The following is a 16576-nucleotide window of genomic DNA, read 5'->3' as shown; positions in this document are numbered from 1 at the left end:
CGGCGGCAATCAGCACTCCTCCCGGCCCAGGGGGGCTGCCAGATCAGGACCCCACGGCCATGTGATCACATGACCGCAATAGGTGTCCATGTGTCTGCCTGCAGGGGGACTGTCTGTGCTGACAGGCAGTCTCCCTGCAAGTGAAAAATCAAAAATAAAGTTACAAAAAAAAAATAAAGTTACAAAAAAAAACAATCTGTGTAAAAAAAAATATAATATGTGTATATATATGTGTATATATATATATATATATATATATATATATATATATATATATATATATATATACATGTATTATATCTATATATACCTATATATAATATATGTATATATATAATGTCATACTAAGTGTATTTTTATATTTAGATATACGTATATTAATATAAAAATACACTTATATTTAAATTACACACGAATATATACAATATATATAATAACTATATATATATGGTATATATTATTATAAAATACAAATAATATGTTAATAAAAATAAATAACAAAAAATAAAAAAATGTAATAATTAAAACAAAATTATATATATGCAATTTTATTCTAACAGTATTTTGATGTTGATATATATATATTTATATCAAAATACACTTAGAATGTAATGATAAATATATCTATGTATAAATAAATAAAAATAATACGAAATCTACATATGTCCACATACATAATTACATAAATAATTTCATAAATATACACGTAGACGTCAAATATATAAATATGTATATATATTAAAACCCAGGCCGAAAGTCCAGATAATTTAATTTGCTAGCACTGTGTTTAACCCTGTAACTTTCTATGACACCCTAAATCCTGTACATGGGGGTACTGTTTTACTCGGGAGACTTCGCTGAACACAAATATTAGTGTTTCAAAACAGTAAAACATATCACAGCGATGATATTGTCAGTGAAAGTGAAGTTTTTTGCATTTTTCACACACAAACAGCTCTTTCACTGAGGATATTATTGCTGTGATATCTTTTACTGTTCTGATACACTAATATTTGTGTTCAGCGAAGTCTCCTGAGTATAACCGTACCCCACATGTAGAGGTTTTATAGTGTTTGTGAAAGTTACAGGGTCAAATATAAGGCTTGATTTTACTTGTTTTTTTTTTATTGAAATTTGTCAGATTGGTTAGGTTGCCTTTGAGAGCGTATGGTAGCCAAGGAATGAGAATTAGCCCCATGATGGCATACCATTTGCAAAAGAAGAAAACCCAAGGTATTGCAAATGGGGTATGTTCAGCCTTTTTTAGTAGCCACCTAGTCACAAACACTGGCCAAAGTTAGCGGTTTTTGCATTTTTAACACACAAACAAATATAAATGCTAACTTTGGCCAGTCTTTGTGACTAGGTGGCTACTAAAAAAGACTGGACATACCCCATTTTGAATACTCTGGGTTGTCTACTTTAAAAAAATATGTACATGTTAGGTGTGTTTCGGGGATTTATGACAGATAACGGTGTTACAATGTCACTATTGATACATTTAAAATATATATATATATTGAAACAGCAATTTCCTGCTTGTATTTATAGGCCTATAACTTGCAAAAAAAAGCAATAAAGCATGTAAACACTGGGTGTTTTTAAACTCGGGACAAAATTTTGAATCTATTTAGCAGTTTTTTTCATTAGCTTTTGTAGATAAGTAAAAGATTTTTCAAGTAAAAGTCCAAAAACATGTTTTTTTTTAAATTTTTCACCATGTTTTTTTATGTTTTTTTAAATATAATATATGACATAATACAAATAATGGTATGTAAAGAAAGCCCTTCTCGTCGTGAAAAAAACAATATATAACTTGTATGGGAACCGTAAATGAGAGAGCGGAAAATTACAGCTAAACACAAACACCACAAAAGTGTTAAAACTGCTCTGGCCCTTAACGTACAAACATCGCAAAAACAGGCCGGACCTTAAGGGGTTAAAATAATAATTTTTTTACATTTTTTTTTTTTTAAACAGGACTGGTTTGCAAAAAATAAATGCCATGAAAATATGTGACACAATAAATAATCCATCTTTGTCATGTGAGGGCTCTGCACAGAATGAACTTAGGGTAGAATGCTATGGAATTTCAGTCTGAGCACTCTGATTGCTTGTGCCTCGCATATAACGGCTCCCACGCTAGGCAATCTCATTCTGCACAGAGTCTGGGACGAGCACAGTACTGTTCCTGGTCATATGTGTTTAAACAATAATATGTATATATTTAGAATTTTGTGTTGTTATGATATATTGAGCGAGTTAAATACAGAACTAGTCCAATAAGCCATTTTGTCCTCTATTGTCCCCCTTATTGGCTTTTTGGACTAGTTCTGTGTTCATGTTTGCAGTTCCTGTGGGTTACACCCACCAGAGTTCTCTATAGCACGCTTTTTAATTATTTATATTGAGCAAGTTGCTTATCAATAATCATAAAGTTTCCTAAAACTTCCTGGAATAGGTTGAATTCTTCACAATACATTCACCGAAATCTCCTTAAATGAAAGTTTTTTTTTTTTGTCAATTTGGGGAGTACATTTAGAGTTAATATCGGCCCACTGTAAATAAGTCTACTGTTAACTAGTTTTTACTGGGATTTTATTATTTGTGATATATATATTCATTTTTGTAATTTCTGAATACATGCTCTTTGAGAATCTTCTACAAAGGTTTCTATGCTATTCGTACGTTCAGTTGGTTGGTTTAGCAGCTGATTCTTGTCACTTTATGTAGATATTAAAAAAAAAAAAAAAAACATACAGAAATGATTGCACAGGCACCTTCAACAGGGTTTTTCGAAAGGGATTGTAAGAGCTGGCGTATTAAATGCAATATAATGTACAAAGCTAAAAATGACTGTGAGGAAAGTAGAGAAGTACATCCTAAAAGTCTCACGCATTTCACCCAAGCACTTTTATTATAAGTAGTAGATAGAACTTTGCCTCGTTTGATATTTATTTTTTATGGTTTAAGATAAATGGGTTAATTAGGTATAATAACCTTGTCTCTGTTCAATAAGTGCCCATGTAATCTCCCTTGTGGAGAATACTGTACTATGCATTGAAACCCTCTAAGTGCCTTTCATGAAAAGGTTTACTGTTGCCAGCCTACAGTCACCTTTGGGATGACACGAGAAGTCAATTTTCTGATTGCAAGCAGACCCGATAAGTTATATCTGGCTCAAGCTAGCCACATAGCCTCTCTGGCTCATTGTCAAAAATGACATCAGATTATAGCAAGCTGCTTTTTTAATGAAACATCTATTATTCATTGACCATAAACTTCTTTTTGTTACATGTGTATGTATACTAAATTGCCCCACTAGGATGTGGCATAGACAATTGGCATTGTCAGACACTAGTGTAATCTGGTCAAGAGCTTTATTATGCCACAGCCTTACTGTTTTAAAATATGTATGTTTTACCCAATGCAAGCCCATATTCTTTTGTAATCTCACCTTTTTTGCAAAACAAACTAACTCACTTTGTTTCCTTGTGGCAGATTCATGTATATAACCTGCAGACAGCTCAGAGCATCACAACACTGGGAAACTCAACTGGGGACTTTACATGCATTGGTCTGAAAGACAGTCCACCTCATCTTTTGGTTACAGGAAACCGGGATAGGAGGTATGAGTTCTAATATGAGTTCTATCTGGATAAGGTATTTAATGTATAAAACTATCGTTAACCCAATATACTCATAATTTGAGAAAGGCATTTGTATAAATAGTGCAGTAATTGGAGACTTCTGCTTTAAATATCAAGGTTGGATGAAATAATTAGTGTTGCTCTAATTAACCCCTTAAGGACACATGACATGTGTGACATGTCATGATTGCCTTTTATTCCAGAAGTTTGGTCCTTAAGGGGTTAAACAACCACTTGTTTGTAAATATGAGGACAGCATAATGGAAGAGACTGTATAGAAGAATTAAGATAGTGCGTGCCAAATCCTTTGGAGTAGTATTGTTTAATATCTAACTCCTACAATTATTATGTGGCTCATGTGTGTCCCAGTGCTGGTGCACATGTAGATTAGCAGTCAAACTGTGCATTACAGGGTATAATGCAAGAATGGCATCACCCACCACAGTGCGGATGTCGAGGGGCTTATGAATATTTCCGAAAACCCTCTGATTGCATTATTTTTCCCCAATACACACGTCATCTTAAAGTAAAACTTTTTTTCCAAAAAGCCATATTTTTTTTGCATCTAATTAGTCTAAAAAATGAATAAAATAAATATAAAATGTACATAAATATGTCTAAGCCCTAAAAATGTAACTCAGCAGCAGAACAGATGTGCCCAACACTTACTTCCTTGTAAGTGCTTGGCATTGTCCAATAAAATACTTATCATAGAAGTATTTAGAACAAATAAAAGCTTCTCATAGGAATGGGTAGTTTTATTGAAATTGGTTTGTTTGTGTAAAATATTGATATATAATATAATATAATATATAATCTTTCTATCTCGAAAACCAAGAAAGTTATGGTGGGAAAAAAATGTGATTGAAAACCCCTTCCACCTGAAGACTTACAATGATTGCATATTTGCATAAGTTGTGTTTCACAGCTGTTGTATACAGCAAACACAGACTCTAAGGAATCCATGTTTAAAATGGAATTTGGCAAAGATGTGATTCCTTGTTGAACTAATTTGAATATGCCCACCCCGAATCCTTTGCGGTAGTAACATCACTGTAAATTTGTTATTTCTGTGGGAAAAGCAAGTCTTATGGCTTGACCGGTGTGCAGATCTTTGTTTAACATATAGAAAAAAATAGAGCTGTGTCCATTCAAGTGCCCTTGTTAAGCATTAATTTATTTGTGTCCATTAAAATGATGATTTGCTATATAAAGCTGTTGTAGACTAAAATTCTTATCAGGCTCAGTCAACCACTCAGTGAGGTTTATTGGGGCTAAATTCCACATAAGGTTGATTCTCTATCACATTACATCAGATGTACCGTATATACTCGAGTATAAGCCGAGTTTTTCAGCACATTTTTTGTGCTGAAAAACCCCAACTCGGCTTATACTCGAGTCAATAGTCTGTATTATGGCAATTTGCATTGCCATAATACAGACTGGGGGCTGTGGGGGCTGTCAGAGCTGTAACTTACCTTTCCTGCAGCTCCTTTCAGCTCCCTCCTCCTCCGCGCCGTCAGTTCAGCACCTCGGTCAGCTCCCAGTGTAAGTCTTAGAGTGTGAGCTGACAGAAGAGCTGAACTGACGGCGCGGAGGAGGAGGGAGCTGACAGGAGCTGCAGGAAAGGTAAGTTACAGCTCTGACAGCCCCCCTTTCCCCCCACTGAACTGCCAATGCTGGAACACCAGGGAAGGAGAGCCCCCCTCCCTGCCATATATCAAGCAGGGAGGGGGGACGAAAAAAATATATATTAATAATAATAATTCAATTAAATAATAATAAAAAAAATAATAATAATGAAATTAAATAAAAAATAATAATAAATAATAATAAAAAAAAATTAAAATAATAATTTTTTTTTTACAAAAATTGCCCACCCCCACCAAGGCTCTGCAACACACACACACACACACACACTGCACATATACACACACACTGCACATATACACACACACTGCACATATACACACACACTGCACATATACACACACACTGCACTCATACACACACTCTGCACTCATACACACACACTGCACTCATACACACACACTGCACTCATACACACACACTGCACTCATACACACACACTGCACTCATACACACACTGCACTCATACACACACACTGCACTCATACACACTGCACTCATACACACACTGCATTCATACACACACTGCACTCATACACACACACTGCACTCATACACACACACTGCACTCATACACACACACTGCACTCATACACACACACTGCACTCATACACACACACTGCACTCATACACACACACTGCACTCATACACACACACTGCACTCATACACACACACTGCACTCATACACACACACTGCACTCATACACACACACTGCACTCATACACACACTGCACTCATACACACACTGCACTCATACACACACTGCATTCATACACACACTGCACTCATACACACACACTGCACTCATACACACACACTGCACTCATACACACACACTGCACTCATACACACACACTGCACTCATACACACACACTGCACTCATACACACACACTGCACTCATACACACACACTGCACTCATACACACACACTGCACTCATACACACACTGCACTCATACACACACTGCACTCATACACACACTGCATTCATACACACACTGCACTCATACACACACACACTGCACTCATACACACATATCACTCATACACACACTGCATTCATACACACACTGCATTCATACACACACTGCATTCATACACACACACTGCATTCATACACACACACTGCACTCATACACACACACTGTACTCATACACACACTGCATTTGTACACACACTGCACTCGTACACACACACTGCACTCGTACACACACACACTGCATTCATACACACACACTGCACTCATACACACACACACTGCATTCATACACACACACTGCATTCATACACACACACTGCACTCATACACACACGCTGCATTCATTATACACACACTGTAAATAAATATTCAATTAATATATTTTTTTTAAGATCTAATTTTATTTAGAAATTTACCAGTAGCTGCTGCATTTCCCACCCTAGTCTTATACTCAAGTCAATAAGTTTTCCCAGTTTTTTTGGGTAAAATTAGGGGCCTTGGCTTATATTCGGGTCGGCTTATACTCGAGTATATACGGTATGTTTTAACTTCCAGAAGCCTCAGACAGAATCTCATTATGCATGATTAGTTTTAGTTGGTCTGTTTGGTGGAATACAAAGTGTTGGTTTTTCTTTTTTGTTTGCTTGTTTTTTTCCCCTCTGACTTCTGCAGAGTGCAGATGTGTGAAACCAGAACCAATTTGTTTTTCTGTATCCGGTAGTTAGAGTTAAATTGCCTAAAAGCCAGGCAGCAGGAGCTAGGCACTGTGTATGTAACTCACCCAGCCACATGAGCAGCCTGTCCTGGTGTTAGCATGCATTATGTTCTGAAACAAGATTCAAAAGTTACTCAAAAGGGGAGGCTCTCCTACACACAGAAGCGGCGGCAGAGAAGACTTATTTCCACTATGACCACTTCAGTAAGATACTTATGGTGCCTATAGTAACCCTTTAATGTATATTTTATATATATATATATATATATAACTTTTTTTAGTTAGGGTTAGTGTTTGTGGGTTAGGGTTTCTTTAACCTTCGTGTAACACTGGGATATACCACAGTAAGCCTGTAATTCGTATGCAGAACCTCTGTAGAGAGATAAATTAAAATGACCGCAACGGGTTATACCAGTTACCATGTGAAATTCAGGACCATATATGCCTTTTCAGGGATCCTGGAGACATACAATGGAAGACCAAAGGTTGAGTGGTTTTTGGCTGTCTACAGAACCTTATGATTACTTTATGTTCACCAAATACATTATCCACTGTATTCTCTTTTATTTATATACCTTGCTTTTATTTAATTTAGAAAATGCAGTTGCTCTTACACATATGTGTTTGCATACATAAGACACGGACCTAAACTTACTCAGCAGAGAATACGCACAAATCATGGTTATATACACAAGCCTCCTGATTGTAATACTCATTACTATGAAGTGCCTGTATCCACACATGGTGATACCTAGTGCTACCAGAGTGTTAATTTGTATATTGCTTTACTGGCCCCTGGTCAACCCTGGCAACTTTTAGCTTTTATATTTTAGTTCCTGGCAACACTTTTGGTTAAGCTTCCCATAATGCATTAGGCAGTTGGAAGTGAACAACTGGCTTGGGAAACCAAACAATGAATAATAAATGTGTAATTTCCAGACCATGCCTTTTATCTCCTGCCATATATGAGGTGTTGGAGCACTTTGAAGCTCCCCATGAACAATTTTGCAGTGTTACCATTCTAAATCGGGCTTAAGATAGCTATTGCAAAGTGTTTATACTTAGAAACTATACCTACAGGGTGTATTGATTTTATGAACAACTAGTTATTTCTTCTAGGAGCCCTGAACGCAAATGCTTTTAATATTGTAAATGTATTGCTACTAAAATAACTGTTCCATTTAAAGCAAAATCTGAATGAATGTGTATGTGCATTATATCTTTTATTTCTTTCAAATAAAAAAAATTGTATTTTACATTTTTGGGTGTGGCGGACCACTCCTAGTTGGCAGGAGTATCGCTGCCAGGGATTCCCTTTCCCTCTCCGTAAAGCCCCAGAGTGATTATAGCTCTCCCACCTAATCATCAGTTGAAGCTTGATGCAGGGGGAAACCTTTTGGTTCAAATGTAAATATGTATCCACAGACCCCCAGGCAGCAGGTCATTAACTGAAACAATGGAGATCCCACCCAGGCACTTCTGACTCTGGGAGGTAACTAGACCAAGAAACTCTGATCTTTACAGCCTCCAAGCAACAATGTGCCTTAACAGAATATTCCCAAAATACACATATAAACATCACAAAACCTACATGTGTGTTATCCACGTCTAGATCGTCCCCAAGCGCCCTACCTGGCAAAGTAGCCCCGTGATCTCTCACAGTGGGTCCTCGCCACCTCAGATTAAAGTTTCATCAGGCTTTTTTCAAAGTTTCTATCTGCTCAGAAGTACCAAAGAGTTTCCAAGTTGGGCGCATGGAACCCTCACAATCCATCAGTCAGTTGAAGTCTGGACAGGCCAGCCTGGGTTTCCTTGTCACCCTGTGCTCCCAATAAGCACAGGGTGACTACGACATACGAGGGGACTGTGAAATTTAGAAAAGGAAAACCCCATCATGGCCCCCTTCCCCATATGTCTTTCTCAGGGGTCCGCCGTGACACACACACACACTAAATATGGAACACCGTGTTTCCAGCCCTGGGCAATTGCGGTCACATAGTATCCTTACTTAAAAGAGAGTGTTTTCTTTTCTAGAGGCAGGTGCTGTAAACTATGTTTACAGTAAAAAGGTTTGCATCAACAAAAACCCATGAATGGACAAAGCTTTGACAAACTGTTGATTGCTACCTTGAAACAGCCTGCATTAATTCAGAGACCCTGAAACATCCTATATCAGAAACAGTATACATTGATATTATTTCAGGAAATTGTTCAGAGCAACATATGTCCACAAATTATCTCTACATTTGGGTACACAAGGCTTTGTAACAGTTTACACCAATCCAGCATAGACTTTTGGAAACAAATTTGTAAAAGTTCAGTTTCAGTGGAAGAATTGGGAGTCTTGAAGATGAAGTACGGTACCTTCAGGAACAGAGAAATATGCACACTAGTTCAAGGCTTAGCTTAACAATATTGAGAGTTATGCCACCTTTTTACCAGCATGTCCTTATGTTAAACACTGGAATTGGTTACAAAGAGATCAGAGAGATCTAACACATCTTGGCACCTCCTGAGCAGCCTAAATGTTATACAATTAATGTAAACCAAATATGATTACGGATGTATATTATTATTTATTTATTTTTTGGACTACAATTTTAAGGTGACACCAGCCAGTTACATGTTATCAGTACATTCAGTCACCAATTTTGAATACTAAAATTTAAACATTGCAATAAAATGTAGACGACAGAAAGGAGGAGAGAGAAAAGGGGGATCATCTGGAACCCACCTGTCCCATTCACTCAGTGAGTAAACTTACACCAACTGAGCACCATGGGTGTGATAAAACATTACATTCCACAAGACTCACACCCTCGGTAAGAATGGAGAGTTCCCCAAACTTTTACTGCCTGCTCAATGGCTATTTCTCCACAACTCGCTGAGAGCACGTCTGGCAGCCATGGTAATTTTGCAGCTTTACTTACATTTTTTTGCGCAATGAGAGGGTTGGTAGAGAAGATAGATCCATGGAGAAAGATCAATAGGCTTGCAAAAAATTGATAGCACATTTTTTTTCTTTGATTTAAGACCTCCGGGCATTCTTGCTACATGCGGAAAAATGTATCCTTTCTTCCATATTCCTGCCAGCATAGATTGGAGGGAATTGATCCAGTGTGGAATAACTGGACAAACATCGCATACCACTTCATTAAAGGGACACTATAGTCACCTGAACAACTTTAGCTTAATGAAGCAGTTTTGGTGTATAGAACATACCCCTGCAGCCTCACTGCTCAATCCTCTGCCATTTAGGAGTTAAATCCCTTTGTTTATGAACCCTAGTCACACCTCCCTGCATGTGACTTGCACAGCCTTCCATAAACACTTCCTATAAAGAGAGCCCTATTTAGGCTTTCTTTATTGCAATTTCTATTTGTTTAAGATTTTCTTATACCCTGCTATGTTAATAGCTTGCTAGACCCTGCAATAGCCTCCTGTATGTGATTAACATTCAATTTAGAGATTGAGATACAGTTATTTAAGGTAAATTACATCTGTTTGAAAGTGAAACCAGTTTTTTTTTCATGCAGGCTCTGTCAATCATAGCCAGGGGAGGTGTGGCTAGGGCTGCATAAACAGAAACAAAGTGATTTAACTCCTAAATGACAGTGAATTGAGCAGTGAAATTGCAGGGGAATGATCTATACACTAAAACTGCTTTATTTAGCTAAAGTAATTTAGGTGACTGTAGTGTTCCTTTAACATTTTAGACGTTCATGTTTGAAGAACTACAAAAATTGATTCTTTCAATCTGCCCTCAAAAATAACTTCCCATTTTTATCCTCTTCTATATCGTACCAAATTCTGTTTGTACGGTTGACCTGTTTTATCATCAAAGCTAAGTGAAGGGTAAAGAGGTGGTCCTTAGTTATGAGGTGGTCCTCATGCTCGGGGGGGAATTAAAAGAGACTACCTCACTGCTCATACAATCCAGCTTCCTCTGGATACCCACCTCCTGCATTTTCACCACAAGCATAGATCTGCATATCATAATTTGTAACTGGGCTGCAGGGTGCTGGGGACTGAGCAGCTCTGCTGAATTGTTAGTAAATTGTTATACAGTGATTTGTTGCTATATGTATCTGGAAAGTTTATTTAGCAACTACTTACACAGAATTGGTGAAAGTTAATTTCTACTGTGAAGCAGCAGCATTATTCAGTACTGGTTCTTCTACAACAGCCTGTGTAGACCTAATAGGAGGATGAAAAATAGTGTACAGTATCTACATATGGTGTTTTTTGTGCAGTCTAGGCGGTTAGTCCTAGGCGGTGTGCTTGCAGATTCTAGGCACCGTAACTAGATCAATCAGATGAAGTGGTTATGTTGCCTAGAGTGTCCCTTTTTAGTCCACTGTGAATACCACAGTGAGAATCCCCTAAAAATATTACATTGTTTTATTGAGAATAGTCATGCTGGGAAAACTGATCTGAAAACTAGAATGCTTGTCACATGTCTCCATGTCATTTTTTTTTTTTTTTCTTCAAATGAAAGTATAAGCAGTACATTTTTAAAGGACCACTATAGTGCCAGGAAAACAAACTATAGTATTAATAGCCCCCCCCCCCTGCCGGGCTGAAAGGGGGGAAGGGGTTAAAATCTTACCTTTCTCCAGAGCTGGGCTCGGAACTCTCCTCCTCCTTCCGATGTCATAGGCTGAATGCGCATGCGCGGCAAGAGCCGCGCGCGCATTCAGTCAGTCCGTAGGAAAGCATTTCTTAATGCTTTCCTATGGACGCTGGCGTCTTCTCAGTGTGAAAATCACAATGAGAAGCGCCTCTAGCGGCTGTCGATGAGACCGCCACTAGAGGCTGGATTAACCCATTTATAAAGATAGCAGTTTCTCTGAAACTGCTATGTTTACAGCAAAAAGGGTTAATCCTAGATGGACCTGGCACCCAGACCACTTCATTAAGCTGAAGTGGTCTGGGTGCCTATAGTGGTCCTTTAACACTATTGAGTTGAGTTTGATGTCAGTGAAATGCTCAGGTATTTTATGGGCTTGGAGTCCATTTGCAGCCCAGAGAATTCATCAAATGTATGAAACAACACCATGGAATGAACCATAACATAATCTATGTCATCTATACAGCAATTAAGTTTTATAGGCAGGTACCTTGTAGGTTGACTTATCTACATCAAATGTCTTACTCTCTTGACCTGAGAGAGTTAAGAACTTCTGTTCCTGGGTAAATGTTGATGTGGTTGATGGTAATATACCAACTTCATCCAAAAGATCCCTGTTTCTCATTCCAAGCAAGGTTCTTACATCCTCTTGGAGCATTATTATGGTATAAGTTTAATGTACTGTTTTTTGCCAGGCTTACCTATTCCTAATGTATGTTAATTAATGAGAAAATGAAAATACAGAAAATCATACTTATGCTAGGGGAATAGAACTGGTGAAGAATATAAAACCAAGATCTATGGGTTAATGTTAATAATTGTGTGGATCAAAAATAGTCTTTATGAGTGCAATGAAATAGCATGCAGATATTCTTACTCTTTAGTTAACCTCCGAGCCAAGCTCTGAGATAATAGATTGAAGCCATAGTTTTGTGATTTGGATTTTCTTTTTAGCGATGAAATCCGTTTCTTCTTTTGCTGTGAGTCAAGAGATTTGGCAAAGCAGCATTTCCTCCATTAAAGCCGACACTTGCCACCTTCCCATTCCAAGCACCTGTACCCCTTCACCAATCCCGGGCCACCAAGGAATGGAGACACCATAAGCCTGGGAAATATGCCAGAGCTCGTTATTTCAGGGCACTGGATCATGCAGATCCTAAATTATTTTTCTAATTTAAGCTAGTATCACCATTCGTGTCTGCACTTTTCTTGGTTTATATACATGTAAAATGTATTTTGCTGTGCATGAACCTGTCAGTGTGCTGATGTAAAATGTACACAAAAGCCTGTGAGAAAAAAAAAAAAACATCTAGCTGATTAATTAGAAAGTGCAAAATTGTCTTTAAGATAGATCAGTTCAACTGCAAAAAAGAAAATACCTGTGGGTTTAGCGGCTTGTAGGAAATAGACTTCATAACTACATGCCCTAAACCTACCTTCCTTCTCACTATGGCTGCTAGACCAATCAGCTTCAACTAAAGGATATGAAAAAAATGATTGTAAAGTTCTAATCTACGGGAGGTTCCTAGACATGCTCTTGCCGTTTTCCCTTTCCCAAATCCCTTACAAGATAGTTGGAACCCAATGGCATTCTATCAATGTTTCCAGTTGTGCTGGCACATCTATACATTTACAGTATACCATTTGTTTTATCATGTAAGCACCATTACATTTAGGTTTGCTGCTTTTGGTAAAGCTGAGGTCCATTTAAAGTGTTTGGAATGTCAAGTGTTGATTTCCAGCAGGCCGAGAATCAACAATTTTATTGTACACTCCACATCATGCTGTGTTTTAAAGCAGCCTCATGTTCAGAAAGTGCTCAAGCATAAAGAAAAAACGCTTCCCACAGCTTGCTGTAAAATATCACATGCAAATCTATTGCAGGAATAATCAAAGTAAGGAAACTAACTTGTGCATGTATATCTATATATATATATACTATTAAACTCCATTACTTGGGTTTTTGAGACAAACATTTTTAGTAACACCCAAGTTTTAGTTTTGCCCCAGGATTTTTCACAAGCGCTTGTTAACTTGGATTTTCTTTTGGCAGGTGGAGTCACTATGGTAAATTAAAGCCGAGATTTCCCTGTGCTTTTTATATTTAATTTCACCACAGTATACAGGGGGATAGCAGAGAGGTTTTAATATAACCTTTGTATAATGAAAGGGATGCCTCATTTTGATTTTAATTACATGCTGTGCACTTGCAGATTTGCACATTATGTTGACAATCCCTATAATCTGGCATAGGTTTTTGTGTTTCAAAGGAGAAATCAACTGGCAACTGACATCTTTAAATTTTTTAATTCTTAATTTTTTACCCAGCCCACAGGTGTCAGAGGGTGAATTCAAGTAGAACAGAAGGTGACACATAAAATTAAAAGGCATACAAATTGACCACAGATACAATCATACGGTATCTAACAGACATTATTGCCAGTGAGTTGAGGGGTTTTTGTACATAAAAGAAGGCGCTATCTCGATTTATGCAAGCTATTGGGGAGCCCTGGGTTGGATGGGCGTTAAAGGAATACTATAGTCACCAGAACAGCTACAGCTTATTGAATTTGTTCTGGTGAGTAGAATCATAACCTTCAGGCTTTTTGCTGTAAACACTGTCTTTTCAGAGAAAATGCAGTGTTTACATTACAGCCTAGTGATCACTAAACTGGCCACTCCTCAGATGGCTGTTAGAGATCCTTCCTGGGTCATGGCTGCCTAAAATGCATCCAAACATTCAGTGTCTCCTCCCTCTGCATGCAGACACTGAACTTTCCTCATAGAGATTCATTGATTCAATTAATCTCTATGCGGAGATGCTGATTGGTCAGGGCTGTGTTTGAATCATGCAGGCTCTGCCCCTGATCTGCCTCTTTGATCTGCCTCTCAGCCAATCCTATGTGGAAGCACTGTGATTGGATCAGGCTACCACTTCTGATGATGTCAGCAGACTGCTTTTTTTTTTTTTTAGGCAAACAGCATGCAGATCTACAGCTTCTGGCTTGAATACAGTAAGATTTTGCAAGATTTATGAAGGCATGAAGGGCCCAGGGGGGGCTAGATGGTGGTTTTAAATACATGTTTGTGTTTCTGACCCTATAGTGATCACGAAAATGGGTTGCTTCAAATGCACCAACTGTGTCACATGTGGACATATGCTCACAGGTCCGTCTTTTGCTCATCCACATTCAGGAAAACGATATCTCATCAAACACCACATTACTTGCCTCACGGATCATGTGGTTTACCTTATATCGTGCCCCTGTGGACTCTACTACGTGGGGAAAACGGACCTTACATTGCGAGACAGAATACGGGGTCACCGCTCAGGAATTATGACCGCCTTCAGAGACTACACGACTGAGAAACCGGTGGCTAAACATTTTTTAGAAGCGAATCACCGACTTCCGACCCTAAAATTTATAGCCATCGACCACATTCCCCCGCTCTCCAGAGGGGGTGATCGTTCCAAAATCCTGCTTCAACGTGAAGTATATTGGATCAAGATATTAGACACAGTACATCCAAAAGGCCTCAAAGAATACGTTTCGTTTCATTCATTTCTAGACAATCGTTAAATATAGTTCTTGACCCTGGCTCTCAGGACCAGTCGCCTGGTATCTCTTATTATGCAAATTCTAAAAATATTTTTTATATATATGCATCCTATAATCAATTGCTTAGACCTGCTTTTTAATAACACTCTGTATTGATGTACCCTTGATATGCCCCATTCATTGATATAGCTTTGTATATATGTTAATACATTTGTCTAGTTTTTTGTACACACTCCTACCTATAGTCTCTTTTTAGTGCTACACACCATTTTTCCCTCTTGATCTTGCGTGTCCTTTGTCACACTGGGTTATTTTGCCACAATATTTTTTGTGTTTTCACTTGTTCACTTCACACACTATTTCCATCCCCCACTCTCTCCTACCCTTTGTGAGACTTTATCTTTTGTCTCGCTCTCTTAACCACCACGCTTCACTCCTCTCACATATCGCTCCATCATGACATACCACACACACCTATTCGGTAGCACACTCTCTCTTAGATATTTCCGTCTCCCAGACCGTAGGTGTGTACAGTCACTTATGTTTACAAAGGGGTATATGCTCGTACATCACCTGAATTAGATTTCAGGTAGTCTTCCTACTGGTTTTAATTATTGAATTTTCAATCACTTCACGCACGCGCACTCCCTTTGTGTTTCTATGGCAACTTGACGCTCATTCACGACCTCTACGGGTCGCGCATTTTCTGACGTCATCATTTAGTTACGAACTCTACACGCTACAACTTAATCAACTCACAGCGGTTACACATGACTCTGGGGCAGCACGGTCACGTTAGGGTAAGTGATTACCTCTTAATTACCTTTGTTATATAAAGTCACTGTATCAAGTTTTAAGTCATCTTGATAAAGACCTGCGGGTCGAAACATCGATTTATTTCTTACACGGATAAACAACCTTTATCACCAAGACCTCTGGAGTGCTCTGTCTCATTATTTCCTTATATATATATATATATATATATATATATATATATATATATATATATATATATATATATATATATAAAATAATGGGTCAAATCTACCCTGGACTGTCCCTTTAATTCAGTTTCTAATTTAATTAAACTGTACCAAGTTTAGCCGTAATTACCACTTAAAGACATGACATTGAGTTTGTGTGGTGGTTGTAGACCAGGAATTACATTGCATTTTCCCCTAAATACAAAACTCCAAGTCCTCTATAATCCAGGAAGTGCCTTGTCTGGAAGACCGCCACTAGATTGAGTTTTAGTACTGCAATGTAATCATTACAGTTTCTCGAAAACTGCAATGTTTTACATTGCAGGACTAATGGGGACAGGCACATAGCATCTAGCCCACTTCCATGAGCTAAAGTGCTCTGGGTGTATCTAGTTTTCCTTAA

At 38.0% G+C, this 16576-nt stretch overlaps 1 protein-coding gene across 2 annotated transcripts in view; it reads left to right on the top strand.

Annotated features, from left to right (window-relative positions):
• Window positions 1-16576, top strand: part of FBXW8 (F-box and WD repeat domain containing 8) — a 169566-nt gene that overhangs the window by 118648 nt on the left and 34342 nt on the right. For both annotated transcript variants that reach the window (XM_063454201.1, XM_063454200.1), the window contains exon 8: window positions 3502-3629. In XM_063454201.1, coding sequence (XP_063310271.1) covers window positions 3502-3629 — 128 coding nt within the window. The remainder of the gene's footprint in view (window positions 1-3501; window positions 3630-16576) is intronic.

Source organism: Pelobates fuscus, chromosome 5 (assembly GCF_036172605.1).
Source record: "Pelobates fuscus isolate aPelFus1 chromosome 5, aPelFus1.pri, whole genome shotgun sequence".
NCBI lineage: Eukaryota > Metazoa > Chordata > Amphibia > Anura > Pelobatidae > Pelobates > Pelobates fuscus.
Note: the sequence above shows the minus strand (reverse complement) of the source record. Positions and strands in the feature narration are given on the sequence as shown.